Source organism: Lemur catta, chromosome 2 (genome assembly GCF_020740605.2).
Source record: "Lemur catta isolate mLemCat1 chromosome 2, mLemCat1.pri, whole genome shotgun sequence".
In the NCBI taxonomy this organism is placed as follows: domain Eukaryota; kingdom Metazoa; phylum Chordata; class Mammalia; order Primates; family Lemuridae; genus Lemur; species Lemur catta.
Genome location: NC_059129.1, coordinates 129,354,749 through 129,378,244, shown reverse-complemented (window position 1 = coordinate 129,378,244; position 23,496 = coordinate 129,354,749). Strand labels below are relative to the sequence as shown.

General features: G+C 36.5%; 1 protein-coding gene across 4 annotated transcripts in view; it reads right to left on the bottom strand.

Annotated features, from left to right (window-relative positions):
• The window catches only part of UTRN (utrophin), a 472,601-nt gene that overhangs the window by 124,330 nt on the left and 324,775 nt on the right, over positions 1-23,496 (bottom strand). For all 4 annotated transcript variants that reach the window (XM_045544518.1, XM_045544519.1, XM_045544517.1 and 1 more), the window contains one exon: positions 16,179-16,335. In XM_045544518.1, coding sequence (XP_045400474.1) covers positions 16,179-16,335 — 157 coding nt within the window. The remainder of the gene's footprint in view (positions 1-16,178; positions 16,336-23,496) is intronic.

Genomic DNA, 23,496 nt, shown 5'->3' with positions numbered 1-23,496 from the left:
CAAGCTTTTCCCTCCTCTTGGCCTTGGCAACTCAAAAAGCTTTTGCTTCAAATCTTCAATGGCTGGCTCCTTCTCATTAGGTTTCAGCACTCAGGACATCTTTCGGAGAAATGAATAAAGAAATGAATAAACTGACATAAAAGAAAATGTGGAACCTCAGGAAGCTTTAGTTAGAAGGAAACCAAGGCAGGATAACTCTGGGGAAATGAGCATTTCATACACAGCAGGTCTGTGGAAGAAGCAGCATGGAATAACTTTAAGCAGGAGAGGAGGGAAGTAGCTGTCTCCTGATAGCCCGTCATAAAAGTTACTTCTCAAGACACAGTATCTGCATGATTTTCTCAGCAATCTCACTGACTGTCACTGGTGAAAGTCAAAGAAATCCACAGGGCTCACCCTTCCTGGCCATTTAGGGATCCGGCTCCAGTGCCACCTGCACCATCAGCACGAACCTCGGCCCTCTCTCCACTGTGCCTTCACCTTTCATGGTGCTTGGCGTCCACTCTGCAGGACCATTCGGCACCCTCTCCTTCAATGGCCTCTTTGCAAACCCGACTCCTGCACCACACTAAGCCCCCATGGAAGGCTCACATCTGTGTCCCAGAGGGTATTATGGAAATGCAATGAATATTTGTATGAAAGAATGAAGAGACATTAAAAATACTGTTTTGTGGTGGAGTAAAACCAGATAAAGACTTGCAGCCCCAAAGCCTTGTGCTCGGGTGCAATCCTCACCACGCAGGCACAGCCTCCCCCACCACCATGAGCCCTGCCTTGGGTTTGTCCCTCAACCTCTCTGCATGTCAATAATATCTCTTATTTCACTAACTTCACAGGTGAGACAGAGGGTGGGAACATATTTTGAAACTATTCAGTGCTGCAGAATAACAAGTTAGTAGTAAGAGGATGCTGATCTTACCATCTTTCCCCACTCTTCTCTAAGACTGAATTTCTTTCCAAAGCCTCTATTCACTGTTACTTGTGGAGGAAAGGTCTAGCAATTTTATCTACACCTTTGGATGAGCAATACCAGTTTAAAACCCTCCATTTGCAGAAAAAACTGAATTAATTAATTTAACTCTTCTAAGGGATAAATCATTTAATTAGAAAAAAATAGAATTATGTGATTATCCAAGATTAAGCAAAAATGTTTGGTAAACAGAAAACTGTATTGCAATAATCTTAGGTCAATTTAGATTCTTAGAAAGCAAACAATAAAAACAAATGTAGTGAGTTTTTATTTTTATTTATTTATTTTTTTTGGTGAACCAATTTGTTCTAGAATTAAACAGCAAGGCACAGCTCTGGGGAGGTAAAAATGGTCAGCTAGATCACATCGAATACAATAATTTGAGATAAATATCAAATTTCTTCAATTGATGCATCCAGCAAAGCAGGGACAACTTTTCCCCTAGTCCTTCTAGGCACAGCTAAGTCAAATACATCCAACCAGTTCTCCTCTTCCTTCTCTCTGAGGGAGAATCTTGAGTCAGGTGTCTGATATCCTCAAACTACTTTCTAAATTTTCACACTTACATGGCATGCCAGTATTTCAATAATAACAGTACAAGGTTGATGGAAAAGAGGGACAAAAATGAGAAATTACAGGCCAGGGTACAGTGAAGCTGCACTTTCACATGTTGCTGGAGGCAGAAAATTGGTTCAATCATTTGGGAAAGGAGGTTGGCAATATATCAAGAGTCATGACTATGGTCTTATTCTATGAAACAAGAATTTCACCTTTGGGAATATATCCTGAGAAAATGATCCAAAAAAGCTACAAACACAAAAGTGTTCATTATAACCTTACTTATGATTCAAAAAAAATTGAAAGCAACTTAAATCTCCAACACCTGGAATACATTTAAGTTCACTATGATATGGCCACACTAGGGACCATTACGTAACCTTGAAAAATTATTGTGATAATGACCACCCAGCAACGTGAAGAAACAGGCATGACATATATCTAAGTGAAAAAGACAGGATAAAAACTAAGTACTCTAGTAAAATTGTGCAAAAGATAAATATGCAAAAAGGAAGCAATGCAAAATGAAAAGGGTTGTTACAGTGATAAAATTGTGGCCAATTGTTTTGGTCTTTATTTTTATAAATCTGTAATATGTTATCATTTCTGTAATTAAAAATTATACTTTTAAGATAGAAATGCCCAACAGAATTGGGCTCATTTAGCATGGAATAAATTACTACTTTTAAAGGATAGCGTTATTAAGAATTACAAATACGTTTTAGAAGCCTGTTTTTCCTATCTATAACAATTATAAAACTTTCCCATTATGTTTGACTTCAATGACCTCCGAGGCTAGATTTATTTATGAAATGTAATGCATATAATATAGTTACTGAATGAGAGACTCCATCCATATGTTTAAGCTACTCCCTATGTTAGGAATCTTAACTCTTCCAGCTTTTAAAAGTATCAAATTTCTACACTAGAGAGAAGCACAAACACTGGGAGAATCTGACAATATCCACCACATACAGCCAAAATAATAAACTATATCTTAAAAGTTATCTCAACAATCAAAGACATGCCAATTCATTTTCTCTCATATAAAAATCTTTCCCACTCTTGATTTGAACAATTTAGGCAGTATTAAGATAGGGAAAAGGTAACTTCTAAACTGCGTATAATATTAAAGTATAAAATATAAGTGCATTGATTTATTTTCTTACATTTCAAATATGTCAATGTAGTAGAAATTATTTCTAGCTCTTGAGAAAAAACTGTTGCTTATATTTCTAAGTCAGCTATTATCTTTATTAAAGATTTGGCCAAAGTAGAAATATTTTCAAAATGTAATATTCTTTAGAGCATGAACAAGTAAAAAAGGATTACTGAGAGATAAAGAGACAAAAGGAACATTCATACCAAAGGACGTGTTCCCTTTGGTATTATTTCATTCAGTCAACGTTTAAGTAATATTTATTCAGCATCCAGACTACCAGGCATAGAAACAATAGAAAATAAGTAATTATGTTAGAAGGTGACAAATCCTATGGAAAAGGAAAGAAGTAGAACAGTGTGAGAGAATAGGAGTGCTTGGCAGGAGGCTGCAATTGGAGCAGAAGCACACTAGGTACAGAAGACAGCATGGCGCTGTGACCAACAGCACAGCAAGGGACCCGCGTGGCTGAAACCAGAGGGTAAGAGAGAAAATAGCATGAGATGAAATGCAGAAGGTGTGAGCGGCAGATAGAGAAGATCATTGTAGACCATTCTGAAGACTGTGGCTTTTACTCTGAATAAGATAGGACGCCACTGCAAAGTTTGATTTATTTTAATAGAAACACTCTGGCTGCTGTGCTGAAAATGCCACAGGCAGAGGAGCAGTGAGACGTAGTGGATCCAGATATTCTATATTTTCAACACAGAACCAATAGGATTTCCTAACAGACTGAACATGAGACACAGATGGGATTGTGAGTGATTACTTTTTACCTAAGCAACTGAAATAGGATTCCTACCAATCAAAATGCAGAAGACTGGGTAGCACACGTTTAAGGGGCCAGTTCAGGAATTCAGTTTGGTCATATTAAGTGTGAGATGCGTATTACATTCCCCCCAGTAGAGATAACATATAAAAAGACACACATTGGGAGTGGTTACCATATAGATGCCATTTAATCCCGCGAAGGAGTGAGTATAGAGAAGTTGGCATGGCCTGACACCTGGTGCATCCCAATTTTAGGAGATCGGGGAGAGGAGGAACCAGAAATGGAGACTGAAAAGGAGCTACCAGTGAGGTGAGAAAAAAATCAGGAGAGTGCAGTGTCCCAGAAGTCACAAGAGCACAGAGGAAGAGTTAGTAAGTCAACAGGAAAGGGGAGAACTGAGAACCAGCCACTAGCCCAAGCTCGGCCAACACTAACAAACAGAGACACGACAAGTTACATCGGTGGGTGTGTAACTCAGAGTGGGGCTCACGGATGGCTTACGTACTTAAGGAGATAGAGGATGCCTGAAGTAAGTTTCAATAAGCTTTCGTTATTGTAAATGTTACATTTTGCATGTGTCAGCACATATACATTATTGTTGTTCTTGAGGCAAGATAGTCTGGCTATATGATCTGCAGAGCCCAGTGTGAAGTGAAACTGCAAGGCCCCTTGTCCAAATACTATGAAGAATTTCAAGATGGTGGCAGCAGAGCAATAAAGCAAGGGCAGAACCCTTCTAAGAGTGGAGCCCTGTGTGACTGCAGGGGACACCTAAGAAGCTGGCCCTGGACACAAGGCAGCTGAGCTATAACAAACAGAGGTATTGCTGGTACAGCAGGCTTCTTTAGCTTTAGATTTCAAAAAAAGCACTTAACTGCTTATTGCAGGATGCAAGCAGAAAAAAAACAAATGACACAAACATAAAGAGAATCTGCTAGAATGTAATGTACTTTCTCCACCCCCCCTCAACTTGCTTTCAAAGCTAAATCAGCATATATGGATCCGAAGTCATTATAGTATGACAGCAAAAAAGGGCAGAACAGTCATTAAATTTGATAGCACTAATAAAACTACATGAAAAAAAGGGAAAGAAAACAGGCTTACTTTCCATTGGTATGCAGGCAAAATAAAAAAATATATATCTTTCATAGTGCTTTGAAAGCCTTGGTTAATGTTTCTAAATGAACAGTTAATATATAAATTCATTTTGGTTCCACCTCACTGACATCAAAAATAATGCTTGAATCAGAATACTAAGTATGAATGCTAAAATCAAGACAGGAATTCTCCAGCTTCTCATAGTATTAATAATAAAACACTTTTCTTCCCTACACTCTTTAAAATACATGTATACACAAATGGATTCCTTCATACAGCAAATAAATGCAGTACAGGTTGGTATCTCTAATCCGAAATTCGAAATGCACCAAAATCCAAAACTTTTTGAGCACTAACATGATGCTCAAAGGAAGTGGTCTTTGGAGCATTTTGTATTTCGTATTTTCTAATTAGAAATGTTCAGCTGGTAAATACAATGCAAATATTCCAAAATAAAAAAATCCAAAGTCCGAACACTTCTGATCCCAAATATTTCAGCTAAGGGATACTCAACCTGTACCTACTCTTACCTGGCACTCTATTAGGTGCTAAACTTTTATTTTCTGTCTCTTTCATCTTTATTGTTAGATAATCAAAAGAAAAGTAAGCAGCACTTCTTGCTCTATTGTATACTCGAAGGCATGCAATGGCTAATTTGGAAGATTTTCTCCTCCAGGTGTTTTGATAACACTGTTTAATGATTTCTTTCTTACTCCACGGTCTCTTTCAGCTAAAAAGCTTCTTGCTCTATGAAGCCTTTCCAAATCCTTCCAAGCACAAATAACTGTGATTCATCTGTGCCTGCCTAGCTGTGTCTTCATGCTCATAGTGCAGCACTTTTGATATCTACTGTAGTCACTATCTCTGCTACTAGACAGTGAGCTCCAGAACAGCAGAAACAGTCTTACAAACCGATGCATGATGAGTATGTAGCAAAGTATGTGGCAAACATCAGGTGCAACATAAAAGTTTCCTGAGTGAATAAATGGACTACTAGATTAAAGAAATTGTCTCTGGGCTAAATATGTCCAGAGGCAGTAAAGTGGTGGACTGTATTGATCGGTTTTACAGACCTCTGTTTCCTATGTTTGTTGTCCACTTTTAATTTCACCACCAGGGAATGCTATTATGCTGCCTCGCCTCTCCCTCTAAACTTGGATATTCTATGGCCCTTTGGGGTAAGGTTTCAATTTTATCCATCAGGCTCAGGAGTCAAGGCCAGGTGCAGACAACTAAATGGGGTGTGGCAGGTAGGTATAGGCTCTCCTAGAGAACTGCTGCGTAAGGCCTGCCCACAAGTAATGGCTTTTCTAGCAGACCTTAGGGAGCTGTGTGTTTGATAAGAAGGAAGTCAACATAGGTGGCAAAGGTTGGAGAAGAACTTAGAAATTAACTTTTTTTAATTTTAGAAAAAGGCTAATTTCCAACCTTAGGTAACCTCATAATACAGCAAGACCTCAAAAATTACAGAATCACAGTCAGAATCTCAGATTACTTTAGTATTGAGAAAACCTTACCCCCACTCCACATACACACACGCACAGCCTAAATTTAATGGTGAGGTGTTGTCATTTTAAAGACAATGTTAGAATTTGTTATTTCAATAACTATGTTTGCTAATGTATCTTGGCAATTCAGTTTAAGGCCAGAATGTCCTGACTCTTTTATAATAAGGTTTGAATACAGGAATTAAATTGGGTTAAGCAAAGGACAGAGTAGGCCTGAGGGAAAGGACACACACAAGAAATTATACCTGAATCATGCACTTTCAATTATTCTTGGTGATTTGCTTTTCTAAAATCAAATATGCATTCTATTGGAGAAAGGGTGTTTGAGTTCTGATAACTGTCCCTATTTAACTTTATATTGACATTGTTATGAAAATGAAGTGCAAATTGAACAGTGAAAACTGCATCTGGGATTTTATCCAGTCTTAGAGTATTTGACTGAAGGAAATCTGTAACATTACAAATAAACGCTATATACATTATAGGTGCCTTATGAGTAATTTGTTGATTGAATAATAGTCTCACATTCTTTAAAGGAAAGTTACATATTAAGTGACCTCATTTCCAACAAAATTTTAAAAATGATACTAAAAATTTGATTTAAGTCATTAGATGGGAATATTCAACTTAATCCATTTATTTGAAAACAGTTCTTAAAAACACTACGTATTATAAAGTAGTAATTTATTTTAACATTTGAGAGGATTAAATATGTACTTATATAAAAAAAATGATATGATTGTACTGTTTACCAAACTGATAACTTGTATCTACTGGTGACCCCTGTCTAATTTAACAGTTTAATTCTCGACAGTAATTGGAGGCTAGATCTGTTAGGTTGTATTAGATAGTAAATATCAGGTATTAATACAGTTTTATTTAATTAAAAACCACTCATATAGCCTAGATAGTTTTAAACAAAATGAAAATGATCAAAACTAACAAAACAGACTCCCAACAATTATGGGAGATCAGCCACCATTTACTGAGCATGTACTATGTACTGGCCCCAGGCCAAATCCTTTCCCATCAGAGTCCTATGATTTCTTTTTCTTTTTCTTCTCCTTCTTCTTCCTATTTGATGTATCCGTCTATGCGTATATACTGTTAAAGAATTGAACAAAGTATTTATTATTGACATTGTTGAAAACATATCAATATTCTGAGCCACTGGTTAAAACATCCAAGAGAGTATAGCCATTGAATTAAGGATCCAAAATACGCTAGTATTTCATAGTATCAGTTCCTGGGGCATTTACACTAGAGAAGGAAAGGATGCCAATCCGCGAGTCTCACATTTCAATGAGTAAGAGAGAGGTTTTGAGCAGAGACTTTGCTATGGGGCTTTCCACCTGATTGTCACCCAGGCCTGCTACATTTTTCCAGCAGCATCAACCTCACTAGTTACTTTGCATGTCTGCTTTGTTTCTGGTCTATAGAATGTTTGTCATGTTTTGGATCCCAACAATGCCATGTTTGGTTTTCTGTTTTTTTATATGTTGGCTATAATTGCTAGGTGTTTGAACAGAGGTAGTGCTTTAAAGCATTACTTTATAGTATCATTCTAGCTCGAAATCTCAGACCCATCACCTAAAAATGTAAATGTATAATACCCCTTTTGGATATAACCAACAAATCACAAGCACCGAGCTTTTAATAATAGGAATATCACTGAAGTTCAGAGGCTATGCTTTAGTGTTCTCTTTATATAAAAGCATTAACTTTAATTATTTACTTATTTACTTTTATTTCAATAAATTTAGAGGTACAAGTGGTTTTTGATTACATGGATGAATTGTGTAGTGGGTTTTCTACTATATCTGTCACCCAAATAGTGTACCTTGTACCCAATAGGTAATTTTTCTTCCCTTACCCCCCTGCCACTCTCAGTCCTTCTGAGTCTCTAATGCCCATTGTACTACCATGTATGCCCCTGTGTACCTGTAAAGAAGTATTAACTTTAACATTAATGCATTGAGTGAATACTGCAGGTGGATGAATGGATGGATGGATGGATGGATGCTAAAGTGATTAGCACTGCCATTATCAAAGAATAACTTTGTCTTTGAAAATGAATGAAAGAGTGTCATTAAATTATTATTAATAAATCATCAATGTACATATAAAGGATTAGAATATATAAATATAGGTAGGAATCAGAAGATAATATATTAGTTCTTATAAACCAATCCCTAAGTAAGGGTGACTGCATGTATAAATCTGAGATACCAGTCTCTTACCATAGTTATCTGTGACTCTGAAAACAGACTGGACCGAGGATAAAGTCATGCAAATGAATTCAAAATAATACATACTAATTCTGTTCCTTTATTTATAAATTACAGCAGCATTGAAATACTGACAGCTTTTAAAGGTAATTAGACTCATGCTTAAACATTCATAATTTGTTAACCTTTGATAAGTTAACTAAAGGCAGTACATGCAGATATGTCTTATGGGTTTAGCCTTTCCATGATAAGCTATTTTCTTTTATTAAGAATAAGAAATAAGTCATCTTCCAGTCTCTAGACTCATATCTAATCCTTTGTAAATCCTCAAAAATATTGTTGTTTCAGTGACTTCATCCAATTTCCTGAGCAGTCTAAAGTATTTTTTAAACCACCAATAGACAAAAATGATAAATGTAAGTTATGGTATTACAATTTATCATACCCCAAAGTAATGAATTTAAGAAAAAATACAAAATGCAGACCTGGAGCAACTCAAATTAAAAATATGCTAGAAAATCCAAGTCCTAGTTCAAAGAGTAACTCCAACTGCTATTGCTTATTGAGCACTTACTATACGCATTATGCTAAATGGTTTATTTATACTGATGGGTAGAAACTAAGGACTGAAGAGACTTGACAATATGCCCTAAAGCCTTGATCATAGACCCAGTGAGTAGAGGAGGTGGGACTCGAAACCGGATCTACCTAAGCCCATGTGCCAGGTGCCCAAGCTAAGATGTCTCAGAATATAGGGTAACAGCTCACTTTTGAGAAGAGTCAAAAACAAATTTTCAATCAATCTGAATATATAAACTGCTACAGATATAGGTAAAATAGTCAGATGTCTACTTATAATTATTGTATTCAGATTCTTCACATGATGCTTTGACATCAGATCTTGATATCACTGGACACACTTAACAGCTTTCTAGCATGCAACAACTCTACATCCATGTAAGGTATTGAGACATAGCTTTTTTTTTTTCTTACTTTGTCTATGATGATGTCACAGGCAATCTCAAGGCAAAACTAAAGTGCTTGTTTGAGTAACATTATCATGTGGGTTTTAGATGCATCTTGTGGATGTGTATTTGTCTTGTCCAGAATGAAAAGACATATTGTATTGCTTTTAAATTGATCTTTGAAAGACTTGTATACAGTGGTATGCAAAACTTGCATTTGGGGGATCATATCTGTTGGAAATAATTAACAAATCAGTGTTATTTTCTTTGTCTCCTCCAAAAAAATTCCAGCTGTAATCTTTAGACATCCTAAATCAGCATGGAGAGATTATGTCAAATTAATTAGTCCTGTGTTGTTTGAAATAAAGTAATCCTGACAGCTACCTGTAAGATTAGAGAATGGAAAAGAAATCAAGTACAAGGTCCCCCTCTTTCTAAGGGGAAATTTTAAGGAATAAAAAAACCTTGACTAATATTAGTATTAAGCCATTTGAGGGTTGATTTTGATTGATTCTAATTATGTACTTTTAAGCTGGCAGGCAAGAGTTCTTTGAAGTTAAAGAGATTTTTTTCACTTTACTATAACAATTAAGAGACCTAAAAAGCAAGAGCTCAAAAGAAGAATTACAGCACCCTGACCTTGTGAGCAATACATTTCTGTTATTTGTAAGCCACCCAGTTTATGGTATTGTGTTATAGTGGCCTGAATGGACTAAGACAGTACTCATTATTTCCATTTTACACATGTGGAAACTGAAGCGTGGGGAAGTCAGATAACTTTTTCAGGGTCACCCAGGTAGTCAGTGACAGAGCCATCCCTTAAACAAAGGTATTCTCTTTCCAGCTCAGTGCCTTTCCCATTACCGTACCCCTCAGGAACAAAGCTCACTGACATCTTTAACCCAAATTATCACACATCTGAGGAGCCACCCACCACTCCTCACCCGCCTCCAGTGCACCCTAAAATCCCACAGCCACCCACACTGCACAGTACGTTACCTACATCACAGATCTTGTGCCGCACATAAAAAAGGCTCATAACATTAGACTTTCAAGCCTGACTCACAAGGCAATACCGAATGTCACAACCTATAAAGAAAATATGGAAAAACTGTGCTTTAAGCTTTTATTCCTTCCCTTGAGTTTTTCTTCTCTGTATAATTCATACGGGTAAAGTCAGACATGATGCCAGTTAACGTACTTATTAATACTTGATGGCCATCCTGGAGAGAACCACTGATGCTCCAGTCCTGCTGCTTCAGCGATGACCTATATAGTAATAGAATGCTTGCCCCACACCCAAGCACATTTTTCTGTACCGTATCGTGTTCCACAGGGAAATAGATAACCGGCAATTTTTTTCTATAAACTCTGTGAATCAATTTATTCAACTAATGCATACTGAGTGCTACTTTCAGTGGAAAGTTAGCATTATATATCAAAATATTAGCCCTTGAGAATAATATATTAATGTTCATTTTGTCTATTTTCAGAGGGCAGCTAAGGAAAAATATAGGGTGAGAAATGTCACTTCATATTTTTTCCATAAACTAAGCCAGGAAAGTGACATTAGAGAGCAAAGAAAGCAGGACAGAAACCAATAAAAACAAAAATGAAAACAAAAACAAAAACATGAGAATGTACCCCAGTGCTCAGAATGGTGCTGGCAGATAAAAGGAGTTCAATAAACATGTTTTGAATGAACAATGAATATATTAATATTTGGAGTCAACAGTCCTAAATTTAGACCCTGACATTGCTAATTGCTCATTTAAGTAATGGTGGGTAAATTGCTTGAGGTCTATGATTTACAAAGTCCTTAAATGTAAAATGCAGATAACAGAATAGGATTTTTTGAAGGTGAAATGAAATAGCACAATACTTACCAGTGTACCAAGAATGTCATAGGAACTTAAAACAGTAGGAATTAGTACATTATTATTATTATTTAATCCTGTTATGGGCTAAATTGCCCCCTCCAATTTATATGTTGAAGTCCTACCCCCCATTATGTGACTAGATTGGGAGACAGGACCTTTAAAGAGGTGATTAAGTTAAAATGAGATCATTAGGGAAGGCTTTAATTCAATATGACTGGCGTCCTTATAAAAAAAGGAAATTGGGACACAGATATGCACAAAAGGAAGACCACGTGAAGACACAGAGAAAAGACAACCATCTACAAGCCAAGGAGAGAAGACTCAGAAGAAACCAACCCTGCCAACACCTTGATCTTGGGCTTCTAGCCTCCAGAATTGTAAGCAAATAAATTTCTGTTGTTTAAGTCACCCAGGCAATTGTACTTTCTTATGGCAGCCCAAGCAAACCAATACACATCCTTACAAACTTTACTCTAAAATCTATTCCGTAATTTATTTCTCCTAGTATCTTATTCCTGCTTAGTTCTCAGAATTGAGTATGAAGTGTCTGTCCAAAGATTATAACAATAAATAATATTTTAAAATACTGCAGTTTTGGATCTTGATAAATCGACAGGCAGACTATGACAGACCACAATGGAATGTCATATTCTGGAACCTAGAATCAACATGAACTTTTACAAAGCATTGTTTCTAGCAAGAATATAACAATGAGGTGAGACCTGACCCAGCTCAATATTCAGAAACTCAATCAGTATTATTCATATAACCCATCTACTATATAACTCACAAAGGTAAGGAAGCACAGACTGTTAAATAAAAACTCCTGGTAAGACCAAATTACTGATAAAGAATATCCCTCAACAGTAGTTTGGATCATAGGCAACCTGCTAAGTGATGGCAATTGTGATAAAAAAAATAACAGTAACCTGAGAAAAGTCCAGAAACAGGCATCAAGAAATTTAGAAAGCAGGGCTGAACATCCAACTCATGCCATTCCTTGCCCTCACCCACAAACAGAGGTATTTTGAGTAGGTTTACGACTCAAAGGATAAATGGAACATGAAAACATCATTTTTATGTCAGAATCCCAAATTGTATTAAAACCTCCATTAACCTCCCTTCTCACAGCCAGCATTTTGACTTCCAGCTTTCCCTCCTATTCTTAGTGATTTCGATATCCATGAAGACAATGCTTTCATGACCCTGGAGGTCCCTGACAGACTGTCCTCTAAGGACCTTGCCCTACACCCTACTTGTGCAACTCATTTTTGCAAAAAGGAAAACCACTGGGTATTGTCATTAAAAATATAACACACCCCTCCATAAACTCGATTTCCAGCAGCCTGTCTTTAACCACCATTTGCATTCTTTATACTTCACACCCCACCAGGCTCCCAACACGAACAGTTAGTTCCACTGGATTGTCTGAGTCACTGACTTCTAACACCGTTTTACTGTCCCTCATCCCTCTCGTACCCTCACACCTCCCCTTACCCAGCAACAATTCCATGTTCGATCACTACTGTAACTCCCTTGTGTTATATAATCCTTTACCTCCCTTGCCCCCTCTTCCTCCATCACATTTGCTTGACTAAATTAAATTCTCCAATGAACTCTTCGCCTTCACTAAAGCAACTAAACACGGATGAAGAAAAACCCTCACATTAGCTGTTCTCACTTGTGAATTCATGACCACCGACCTCAAGTAGATCCTTACGGTCACCCTTTAGTTTTGTTATAAATCCCTAGTTTATTAACTTAGCTACTTCTAGACTCTATTTTCTACCTCTTCTCTCCTCAAACCTCTACATTTCTTCCTTCTTCTCATATTCAGTTGATGATCTTGCTTCTTATTTCATTGAGAAAACACAAGCAATAAATAGAGACCAACTACATGTATCTACAGCTGAATCCATGAACCTACTCTTGTTTGTACCCATATAGTCCATGTTGCCTTAGGTAGGATGAACTCTTTGCTCTCCTCCCTAAGACCAACTGCTCCACCTGTACACTGGATCCCACTCTGTCAATGTCCCATATAGTGCTCTCTCTCCTGCATCACTGACTTTTCCCACTTTACAGAATTATTCCCACCAGCACAGGACATATTGAATTATTCCCATCTTTATAAAACCACTGATTAACCCGACATTCTCCCCTCCAGCTACTGCCTTATTTCTCCATTAACTTTGTTCTAAAAAATCCTTGAAATGTTTTATATACTTCTGCTCATAGTCTCTTTTGAATCTACTCCAATCATGCTACCAGCTCTATCATGCTACTGAAACAATTCTTGCTCAAGGTCAACAAGACTGACTCTAGATGGTTAATCTTCTGCCCTCATCTAACATCCCAGCAATATTTGATCCTTGTGACCATGCTCTCCTTCATAAATTACTTTCCTTTTTTAGTATCCCAGGCTCTGTTCTCTCTTGGTTCTTCTACCCTTCCAGCTCTGCCTTCTCACTCTTCCTTATCTTCCCAACCTCTAAAGTTGAGGCTCCTTAGGGCTCACCTCTTGGAATTTCTTTTTCTAACTGTAACCACTACAACCTAGGTGATCTCATCCAATCCCACGGCTGATACGTAGGCTGATGATTTTGATCTCTAGTCCTGACCTTTTGCCTAACTTCACATTTGTAGACCTAACTGCCTAATAAACATCTATAGCTTAACATGTCAAAAACCAAACCTTTGGATTTCCTTCCCAAACTGCAACTCCAGCAGTTTCCCCCACCTCTCTAAATGCTACTTCCATTTTCCATTGCCTACTGCAGTGCTTGATTCTTTCTCTCACATGTGGCGCATCCAAATCCATCAGCAAATCCTGTTGGTTCTCTCCAAATACATTCAGAAATCAGTTACTCCTCATTATCTCCACTGTTATCCCCTTGTCCACGTCACCAGCCTCTCGCCTTGGATTACTGAAGCATTTCTGAACTCCTCTCTGTGTTCTGCTCCTCATAATTGAATTTGAAATTGTGATACAATAAACCAGATATCAAACTTTTCATGGTGTCCCACCTCACTGAGTAAAAGCCAAAGCCCTTACAAAAAACTTTCAAGAATCCCTGTGATCTGAACCCCTTCCTCCCACCTGCCACTCCAGCCTCATCTCCTGTCTCTCTATTTGGCTAAACTGCTTCAACCACACTGGCCTCCATGCTATTCCTCACATATGCCCCAAACATTCAGCCTCTGCAGCCTTTGTGCTTTCTGTCCCCTTTCCATAAAGTTTCTACCCCCAACGGGGGTGACTAAGTGCTTCAGTAACCTCACCTGCTTTAGGTCTCTGCTCAAAAGTCACCCCATTTGTGACACTTTCCTGACCTTCTCCACGTAAAGTAGCAACTCTGCTGATACTCTCCCATCCCCCTTGCTTTATTCTTTCCATAGCACTCTTTACTGTGGGATAGAGCATGTACTTACTGCCTATTTGTTTAGTGTCCATCTCATACTACTCAGAATCAGGCAAGAACTTGGTTTTGTTCAATATCAATTCACTAGTGACTGCAATAGTGCTGGTTCATATTAGGCACTCAGTAAACACTGGCTGAATAAATGAACCAACGTTATTGCCAGCACCACATCTTTATTACCTAAACACCTGGGTGTAAAGGATTGAAGCAGAGAAACTGCATGTGGTGTTCTAAGAGCAAAACACAACCGAAAGCCAGGTAACCTTGCTGGAATGGGAAACAAAAAGTAGCCAGGACTGACTGGAAAGGCTGAGATGCACTTTATGTGCTAAGGCCAGAATAGGAAAATCATTTCAAGATTTGGGTTTTAGTCAAAGCTAGTAGCACAATCAGCCTTCATTCCTTACAGAGTACCTCTACCAGAAGAGCTTTGTATTATTCTATTTCATCACTAATACCATAACCCACAAAAAGGGAATACTCTATGCATAATTAATAGAAAGTTGAAAAAAGTAAGGAGAAAGTGTGATTTTCTTAAATCAGTAATTTTAAATCTCCTATTATTATTATTTTGCATATCATACAAAATAGTGTTTTCCTTTTTCTTATCTTAAAGCTATTTGTCTATCTATCAAATTCTCTCTTCAAGTAGAAAGAGAAAATATACCCAAATGGTAATTTTAATAACCTAGTCACAAGGGTTCAAGATAAAATAAATTTCAAGGTCTTATCATTTTGTATTAAAGCAACTTATTACATAGATGACATGTTCCTTTAGAAGATGTGTAGGTTAGTGATTGTCATTTTTTAAACGGAACTAGAATTCCAAGTCACATTAAAATGCTCAGATCTAGAATGAAAACTTGCATTGCATGTGAAGAGTAAAAAATACAATAAAACAAGATGAAATGCAATATACGAGAAAATGGGCATGAGGGATTATAAATAAATTAATTGAAAGTGAGCAAGGCAAAAATTTAAATAATATAAGAATCTAAAGAATTAATGTGTCATTTGATAACATTTCAGCATACCTGTTTGCTAATCAAAGTACATATTTGCATAGAGACAAAAATTTGAGCAGAATGAAAATGTAATTCAAAGAAAAGGCTAAGTTTAGAAAATTAAACATATAAAATGATCTTAAATGCTATGGTCTTTATTTGCTTTAAGACTTTATTTTCTTTTTACTACCAAAAGTCCTTATTTTTTTCACTTTTATTTAATAAAACAAGATATGTTGTAATTCCTTATGATCCTATGACTTTTAAATTTAAGATTAAGTCAACTTATAGTTAAAAAATGTTCCCAATATAAAATATTTAATATTCTGAATCTATTAGAAAGTTAAACTTCACGATAAGCTAAAAGTAATATGCTTTAGATGCTGTAACGTTTGAAAAATTTTAATTAAATGTGCAGACACAATGTAATTTGAAACAAATGAAAGTAATACATACAATTTAAATAAAATGTCTAAATACTGACAATTACAAGTGAGGTGGGGGTTGCGATTATCAGTTCAACTTTGAAACTTATCTAGAATTTTATTTCAAGTGTTTACATCACCAAAATTAAAAAAAAAAAAAAGATACCCCCCCATAGGTGGTCAACTTACTTTACAATGGTCATATTGGAGCTGTAAGGCTGGAACATCTCCTCCAATAGGCATTTGTTTTTTAAGCTCTTCATCTTTCATATTCAGCCATTTGATTAGTTCTTCTAAAGACATCAGCAACCTGTTCCACTTCTCAGCACTGGCCTCCAAATGGGCCCTGTTGAGAGATAACTAACAACACTTAGAAAGAAGTTCGAAGTGCATTCAAAAGTATATACCTTTCATTAGCCTAGTAATCTTGTATGACCAACTAATGGTCACTTCCAAGAAAGACACTGAATCTTTATAAAAAAAATTTCCTGTAATAAGTAGTTATTTTGAATAAGCTAAAATATTCAGAAGTTATGTTGGTAATAATATCTACCAAAATTTAAAATGTACACGTCCATATCACAAAGGCATAAATACAAAGGTTTCAAGAAGGATGCCCATGATAGAATGTAAAATTATAAAACAAGTTTTAGTGGTTTATGTATAGTATATATGCACATGCAAATATATTTTTTATCATCTCATCTATGTAGATGAGGAGAGACAGAGAAGAAAAGAACCCCTAGGAGTACAGTTAAATGCCTACTTTTTATATACTTTTGCACTGCTTGAGGATTTACAACAGGCCCATATTATTTTTCATTCCAAAAAATAAATTAGGTAATTTTTTAGGAAAGGAAATTACTGATGTCTTAATTTCTCTTGTAACCAAACAAATTACTAAAAGCAGAACATTACCAAAATTTATCTCAAAAAGTTGGAAAACAATAAGGCACTGCTTGGACAGGATACTGTTTGGCTCAGGGCTCACGGATGTCCAGTGACAAATGGTCATTGTGAACAGAGAAAAATGGGCAAAAGTCATTGATTGCAGCACTTTCTACTCTCATTTAAAGGTAAGGTCTTCGTTTCTATGTTTTCAGCACAGAAACACAGCTTCAGGTTCTTAGATTATGAACTTCATAATCAGGGACTATGCTTAGAAATGCATTTTTATGTGGTTAAGTTTCCAATAAGAGCAAAAGCTCTTGAGAATAGAAGTGTAAATCAAAGCACAAATTCCTCCTTGCTCTTGTTAGGGCCCTAGTGAAAGCCCACTTATCCAGCCTCAAGCCCACTGGTGGGTGGGATTTAAAAACACGGATCAGAGACTCAAGGAGTCAGACTTTACTCAGTGCTGCATCACCCCCATGGACAGACCGTGAATGTGGACTTAAGCCCTAACCTGGTAAAATGGAATTACAGTGACAATCCATGATCTTTCAGGTTTAGAGGGGCAGGGCTGATAGAGATAGACATAAAGCTTGTTACACAATAGCTTCCAAAGACAGACGACTTAGGAGGGAAAAACATAACTCATTTGGGGCAACCCCAGCTACAAGAAACCTCTGTTGACTATGCTCAATGCTTTCTCATGCAACTCTCACCTTAATATTGGCATAATGGTCCCCACCTCTATAAATCTGCTCCTTTACTGAGGGATATGGAACCCACAAACCAGGCACAGCCACCATCTCTTAGACCTCTCAGTAATCTCCCTTTTGGACATCTGATCTATTTGAGCCTCTGTCTCAATGCCAATAGCTCTGCTATAGTTAATTCAAACAAACAGTCCTTCACTGATCACATTAGGTGATATTCCTAGCAACAAATATTCAACAGTGTCTTAAGTCCTTGTTAGAAAGTTCATAATGTGTTCACAAGAACAACTATTATATAGATCTCTAATCTCTAGTTCATCTAGAATTCATAAAATAATAACCATAATCTATCAACCAATATGCTTGGTTTAAGAAAAAAAACTGGAGTTCTGCATATCCTTTAAAATACCATGAACTAGCATTCACATACAATCACATACAAAATTAAAATGCTATGTCTTATTCATAAAACCTAGGTATGAAATAATAACAAATAATTTATAAATACAGGAAAGTTCAAAGCATTTTATAATTCTCTGAGAACTGTATGATTAAAAAATTTATTTTATTTTCTTACATTACTATCACTTCTGTTTATTCCACAGGTGCTATGATTAACCTCAGTTTACAAAATTGTTTTAACAAAGTCCTGATTCTGCTTGAACTCCAGCTCTCCTGCACTCATATTGATTAACTTTAGGCCAAATATGTAATTTACCTTTCCCTTATGAACAATAATTTCACTTGTCACAGAGCAGAATTAAATAATTTTAATTATATTAACTGAAAACTCTCTTCAGTTATAGCCATTTTGCAACAAGTACATTTGACTGAGCTGTTGAGATTTCTTTCAAATATTTTTTAATGCAAAAGATGTCTAGAAACCAGATGTCCTTGGTCACTCAAATGCTTGAGTGCCTCTGTGTGCAAAACATGTATGCACATAATATGACTTCTTATTTCAGATGATTTGATACTGCACATTCAATGTCTGTACTTTAACTCATTAATCAATAACTAAATCACACGTTATAATCCTTTGAAATTCAGTCACAAACATTTTATTAAAGAGCACACAAATGTCTTTGCCAATACAATTAACTCTTCTGAATGCACGTAAACAATGAAACTGATCACTGAAACTTTTGGCATTCAGCATCTGAAGAACTATCTATAAGGATAAAGACAATACTTTTTAAAAGAGATGCTGAAGTGGTGTTGAAATAAAAATGAAAAATGGGTGTACAGAATTCTTTGCATCTTTGTTTTTCCATAGTAACAAGTGAGCTGATCTGGCAGAACCTTTGCTTGGCCAATCTGTCCCGGTTATTTTCCAGTAGATTACAGCTATGTGTTTAGTGGATTACTACCACATGCCCAAATACACGCATGCTTCTGTAGTAGCTTCAGAGTTCTAGTTTCATTTTGATGCTTTCATCTTGAAAGATGAAAGCTTTTTCTTGGGCAGTAGGTTGAATGCTTTGCACGAAGAAACTTTCAATTTCTAAATGGCTTAGCTGTACTTTTTCAATTTTCCTATAAACATTTATAAAACTTAAATTTCTCCAAGATGATTGCTAACCAGTCATCAATCATGTTTTCAGAGTCTTTACTTAAAATATTTCTTTATTGAACACATCGCTGTGGGCACTCACACTTTTAGATAACTGGATTCTAACTTCGTAACTGCTGCAGTTCACTCTTTTGGCACTTGATGTGTACAAAGCCATAGATACTTTCACTGACTGTATTATCAACAGAGGATAGTATCTACTACGGAATATGCTTTGTAGAAGTTACCCCTTTCTAAAGTAAATTATTTTTGACAACTCTGTAAACATTTTTAAGTGACCAGTTATTTTTTTAAAATGTAATGCAAAAACTTGTTAGAAGGCAAAGATCCATAAAAATGTACCTCATCATTTACGTATAGTAGAAAAGAAACTGTGGAGAAAACTATGAACTAATGTCTGTTTTAAATCATCAAAAGGCTCTACCTTTCAAAGAAGCTATGTCTTCCCACAGTTATTATTCCTTCTCCCAGTATATAGATATGAAAGAAAATTGTATGAGTGAGTGGGGAGAGGCATTTGTTAAAATAAAATACAGTTTTTTGTTTATTTAATACAAACAAGCATTTATGGAGCAGCCCCTGTGACGGCAGGCACTATGCTGTTTCAGAAATAGAAAGTCATGCCGTCAACAGTTCCAGGGTCAGGTTAGGAGAAAGACAAGTAAATCAAATGTACTCTAAGATAGGAAACCTGACAACAGATCTATGAGGGAACTGTGGGTCTGAGAAGGAAGAAGTTTGCTGAGGAAGCCATGGTGAAAATTTGGAATGCAACCCAAAGTACAAGCTCTTTCTACTACATTGCCTTCATCATGGGCAGCATTTAAGAGGGCAGATGGAAACTGCCCAGATGTATGGCACTTACAGACAAGTAAAGATACATTTGGAAAGTAGGTCTACCAAATAATATAATGACCCAAATCAAGAGGAGGCAAAGATATACCACTCCCTATTGTGTAGGAACTGCACAGAATTAAAAGCCCAATTTGGCATTCTTACTACAAGTATAATTTCTTTTTGGTTTATGGTAAAATCCACAAATTATAAATTGGGTTATAATGAAAGAAAATATCTTAATTAGTGTAAGAATAACAGATAACATTAAAAGGGGATTATTCCTGTTCCCAGAAAAGGAATTAAGACCTACTACAAGAAAAGAGTCAAGTCCTCAAAATTCAGTCTGACTGCATTGAAAAGAACACCAAAGCTGTACTTCCAATATGGTAGCCAGCAGCAACATGTGGGCTATTTAAATTTAAATTTAGGATACTTAAAATTAATAAAGTTTGAAATTCAGTTCATCAGTCGCACTGGCCACATTTCAAGTACTCAATAGGCCACACTGACAAGTGCAGATATAGATCATTTCTGTCATTGTAGAATGTTCTATTGGAAAGAACTGCACCAGAGGAAAAAAGAGAAAGAGGGGAAAAGTAGAATCTTCCTCTATTAGATTTGGGAAAAGGAAATTTTAGTAGTTTTACAAGATGTTTAGCAAAACCAACTATCTAATGCTAAAAGTGCTATCAATGACATCGTAAAATGTGATAACATTAGATGTAAATGATTATGCTGGAGGTTAATCTTCTCTAAAGGCTTTTAAAAAGGTGCCTGAATTTTTAAGAGGCTCATAAAAGAAAAGGAAGATAGAATTTTATCTTTGAACTCTGTTTTCATTAGATTTGACAATTTCACTGGCCTTTGAAACCATATTTTAATAAGGACCTATATTAAACATCATTAAGCTGATAAGTGGATATTTAATTAACATAATCTTAAATTAAATAAGTTTAACATAAAAATTTAAACCATATCATCCATACTACAGAACTTATTAGTGTACTTCCAATTCACATTTTTCCAGTGAATAAAAAATATCAAAGTTTCCAAGAGCCTATCTTCTAGCTGAAGTTTCAAATTGTTAGCTGTCTTCTCTTATACTGATCTAAGTGGAATTGTGAAATCTATAATTGAATGTATTATTTTTAGATTGCTAAAGAATATTTGGCATGTCCAATTTCAGTATTTAACAAGTTTAATCATGGTCATTCAAAAAGACTGCAAAAAAATATTTAAGATATTAACCCAAGGTATTGAGCAGCATATTATTACATTGTTCCAACGACCACATCATGGTCAAAGGAGGTGATGCCAGTAAAGCACTTGGAGTAGATTTTGCATATAAATATTCAACAAATATTAGCTGTTATTATGACATTCTCTTTCCTAAAAATGATGACAAATTAGAGCAAATGCTTCCTGCCATGACAACTTTATGACATATAAAACTTTAGATCAACTTTAGTACAATTAAAGCACAATGTGAGATACAGAACCCACAAGTATTACATACTCCAAGTAGCACAAGAGGCATCATCAGATGGCCTAATTGTCAGAAAAGAATGAAGCAAGGCCACCTGCAAGGAAAGAGGTTTGGGGGCTAAAGAGGAATTGAAGTCTTTTAAAACAGGCATGGTGGTGAATATATGATTGATAGAAAATCATTCAAAATTGCAATACCAATTAAAAGTAGAAAGTGTCAAATTATAATGGAAGAAATGTTATCATTTTTTACTTTCTAGTGCAACACTAGGCAGTCCAAGATTAAGAGCAGGGGATAAAGAGGGTGTGGTCATCAGAGTGTCAGAGATTGGAAAACAGACAGAGGAAGTACAAGGGGGAAAGGAAATTCAAGGTCCTGACATTACTGAAATATCTTACGATGGGCTTCCAGCTAGGCAGAAGGAGTTGATAGAGTATGAAAAATAACTAAAGATTAGAAGAAAGATGGGCAGGTTCAGGAAGAAGAAGGAAAAATAAAAAGAAAGCTAATCAGGTGTAGTGGCTCATGCCTGTAATCCTAGCACTTTGGGAGGCCAAGGCAGAAGAATTGAGCCCAGGAGTTTGAGACCAGCCTGAACAATACAGCAAGACCCTGTCTCTGAAAAAAAATTTAAAAATTAGCCAGGTGTGGTGGTGTGTGCCTGTAGTCCCAGCTACCTGGAAAGCTGAGGCAGGATGACTGCTAGAGCCCAGGAATTTGAAGTTGCAGTGAGCTGTGATGACACCACTGCACTCCAGCCTGGGTAACCGAGTGAGACCATGTCTCCAAGAAAAAAAAAAAAAAAGAAAGAAAGAAAGAAAGCTAAGAATTCCACAGTTGAAAATACTGGAGGATAGGCATTTTTAAACAATCTAGTTGGAATACTGTAGCTTAATTATATATACTGGATAAAACTATTAAGTTAAATAATAGCAGATAGATGGGCCCAGTATATAATAAGCTAATAAAGGAAGGCACCCCCCTGGATAGGGTCTGTAACTTTAATGTGAAAAAGAGATGTTTCAATGATGATGTTGTAAACAATTCTGATTTGATTTGATACATCAGAAGGCACTTCTGTAAATAATAGGGCCAAACCAATTGCATTCAGATGCACATTGCCAGGTGGAATGTAGTAAAATGTGTGGTCTGGAGAATAGTTTGTCCTTGGACTCCCGGAGACTGATGATCTCAAGGATGCCAAGATGACAGGGCATGTTAACTCAGTCCAAGTATGACCAGGCCTATGGGACCTAGAATAGGAATAAAGGATTTTACAGATAAAGTAAAAAGAAACTTGAAATCAAAATATAAAAAGTCCTTAATATGGATACTGACACCAAGAAATAATAGCTGAGAAAAGCATGGAGAATAAAAGGTAAGTGGCTGCTCAAATCAACGAGCACATAGGGAAGTGCATCCTATAGATCGGGAGTAAAGTGAAGGAAGGGTAGAATGATGGATGTATTCACTTCCAAGGAGAAGTTGTTGAAAGATGGAGAAGCGATGCTTTAGCAATGAGGCTGCCCCTGTTCCCGCTTATCCCTACGTGACAGGCTTTTGTTTCAGCCAGTGTGTCTTCTGCTGCCATCCTGGGCGTTTATGGCTGGCATTCGGATTGTTTGGTGTCCACAGCATGTTGTTAAAGATATGGAATATTCCGATTGGCTGCTGGGTAAGGAAAATGAGGAATTAATCTCTATAATATATTAAAGAATGCTTCAAGTAAAGCATGCAATTAAGGGAAAAGGCAGCTTTCAATTGTAGAGAAAAGTGGTGGAAGAGTTTATAGAAATATTAAAGATGTAGCAGAGTTTGTTCGCCATAGAAGACAGTGCAAGGGGCAGCCTGTGCCTTAAAGGAGAGGAAGCAACAGAGAAGCAGAATGAAGAGTGCTCCACAGGCGTCATTTCCTGCAGGGAATGAAGGTGTCAGGAGGCCGGGAGGTGGGCGCCTCTACAAACTTGTTAGTGAGAACATTCCCCCATTCCTTAGGGAGGGGTTTTTTTC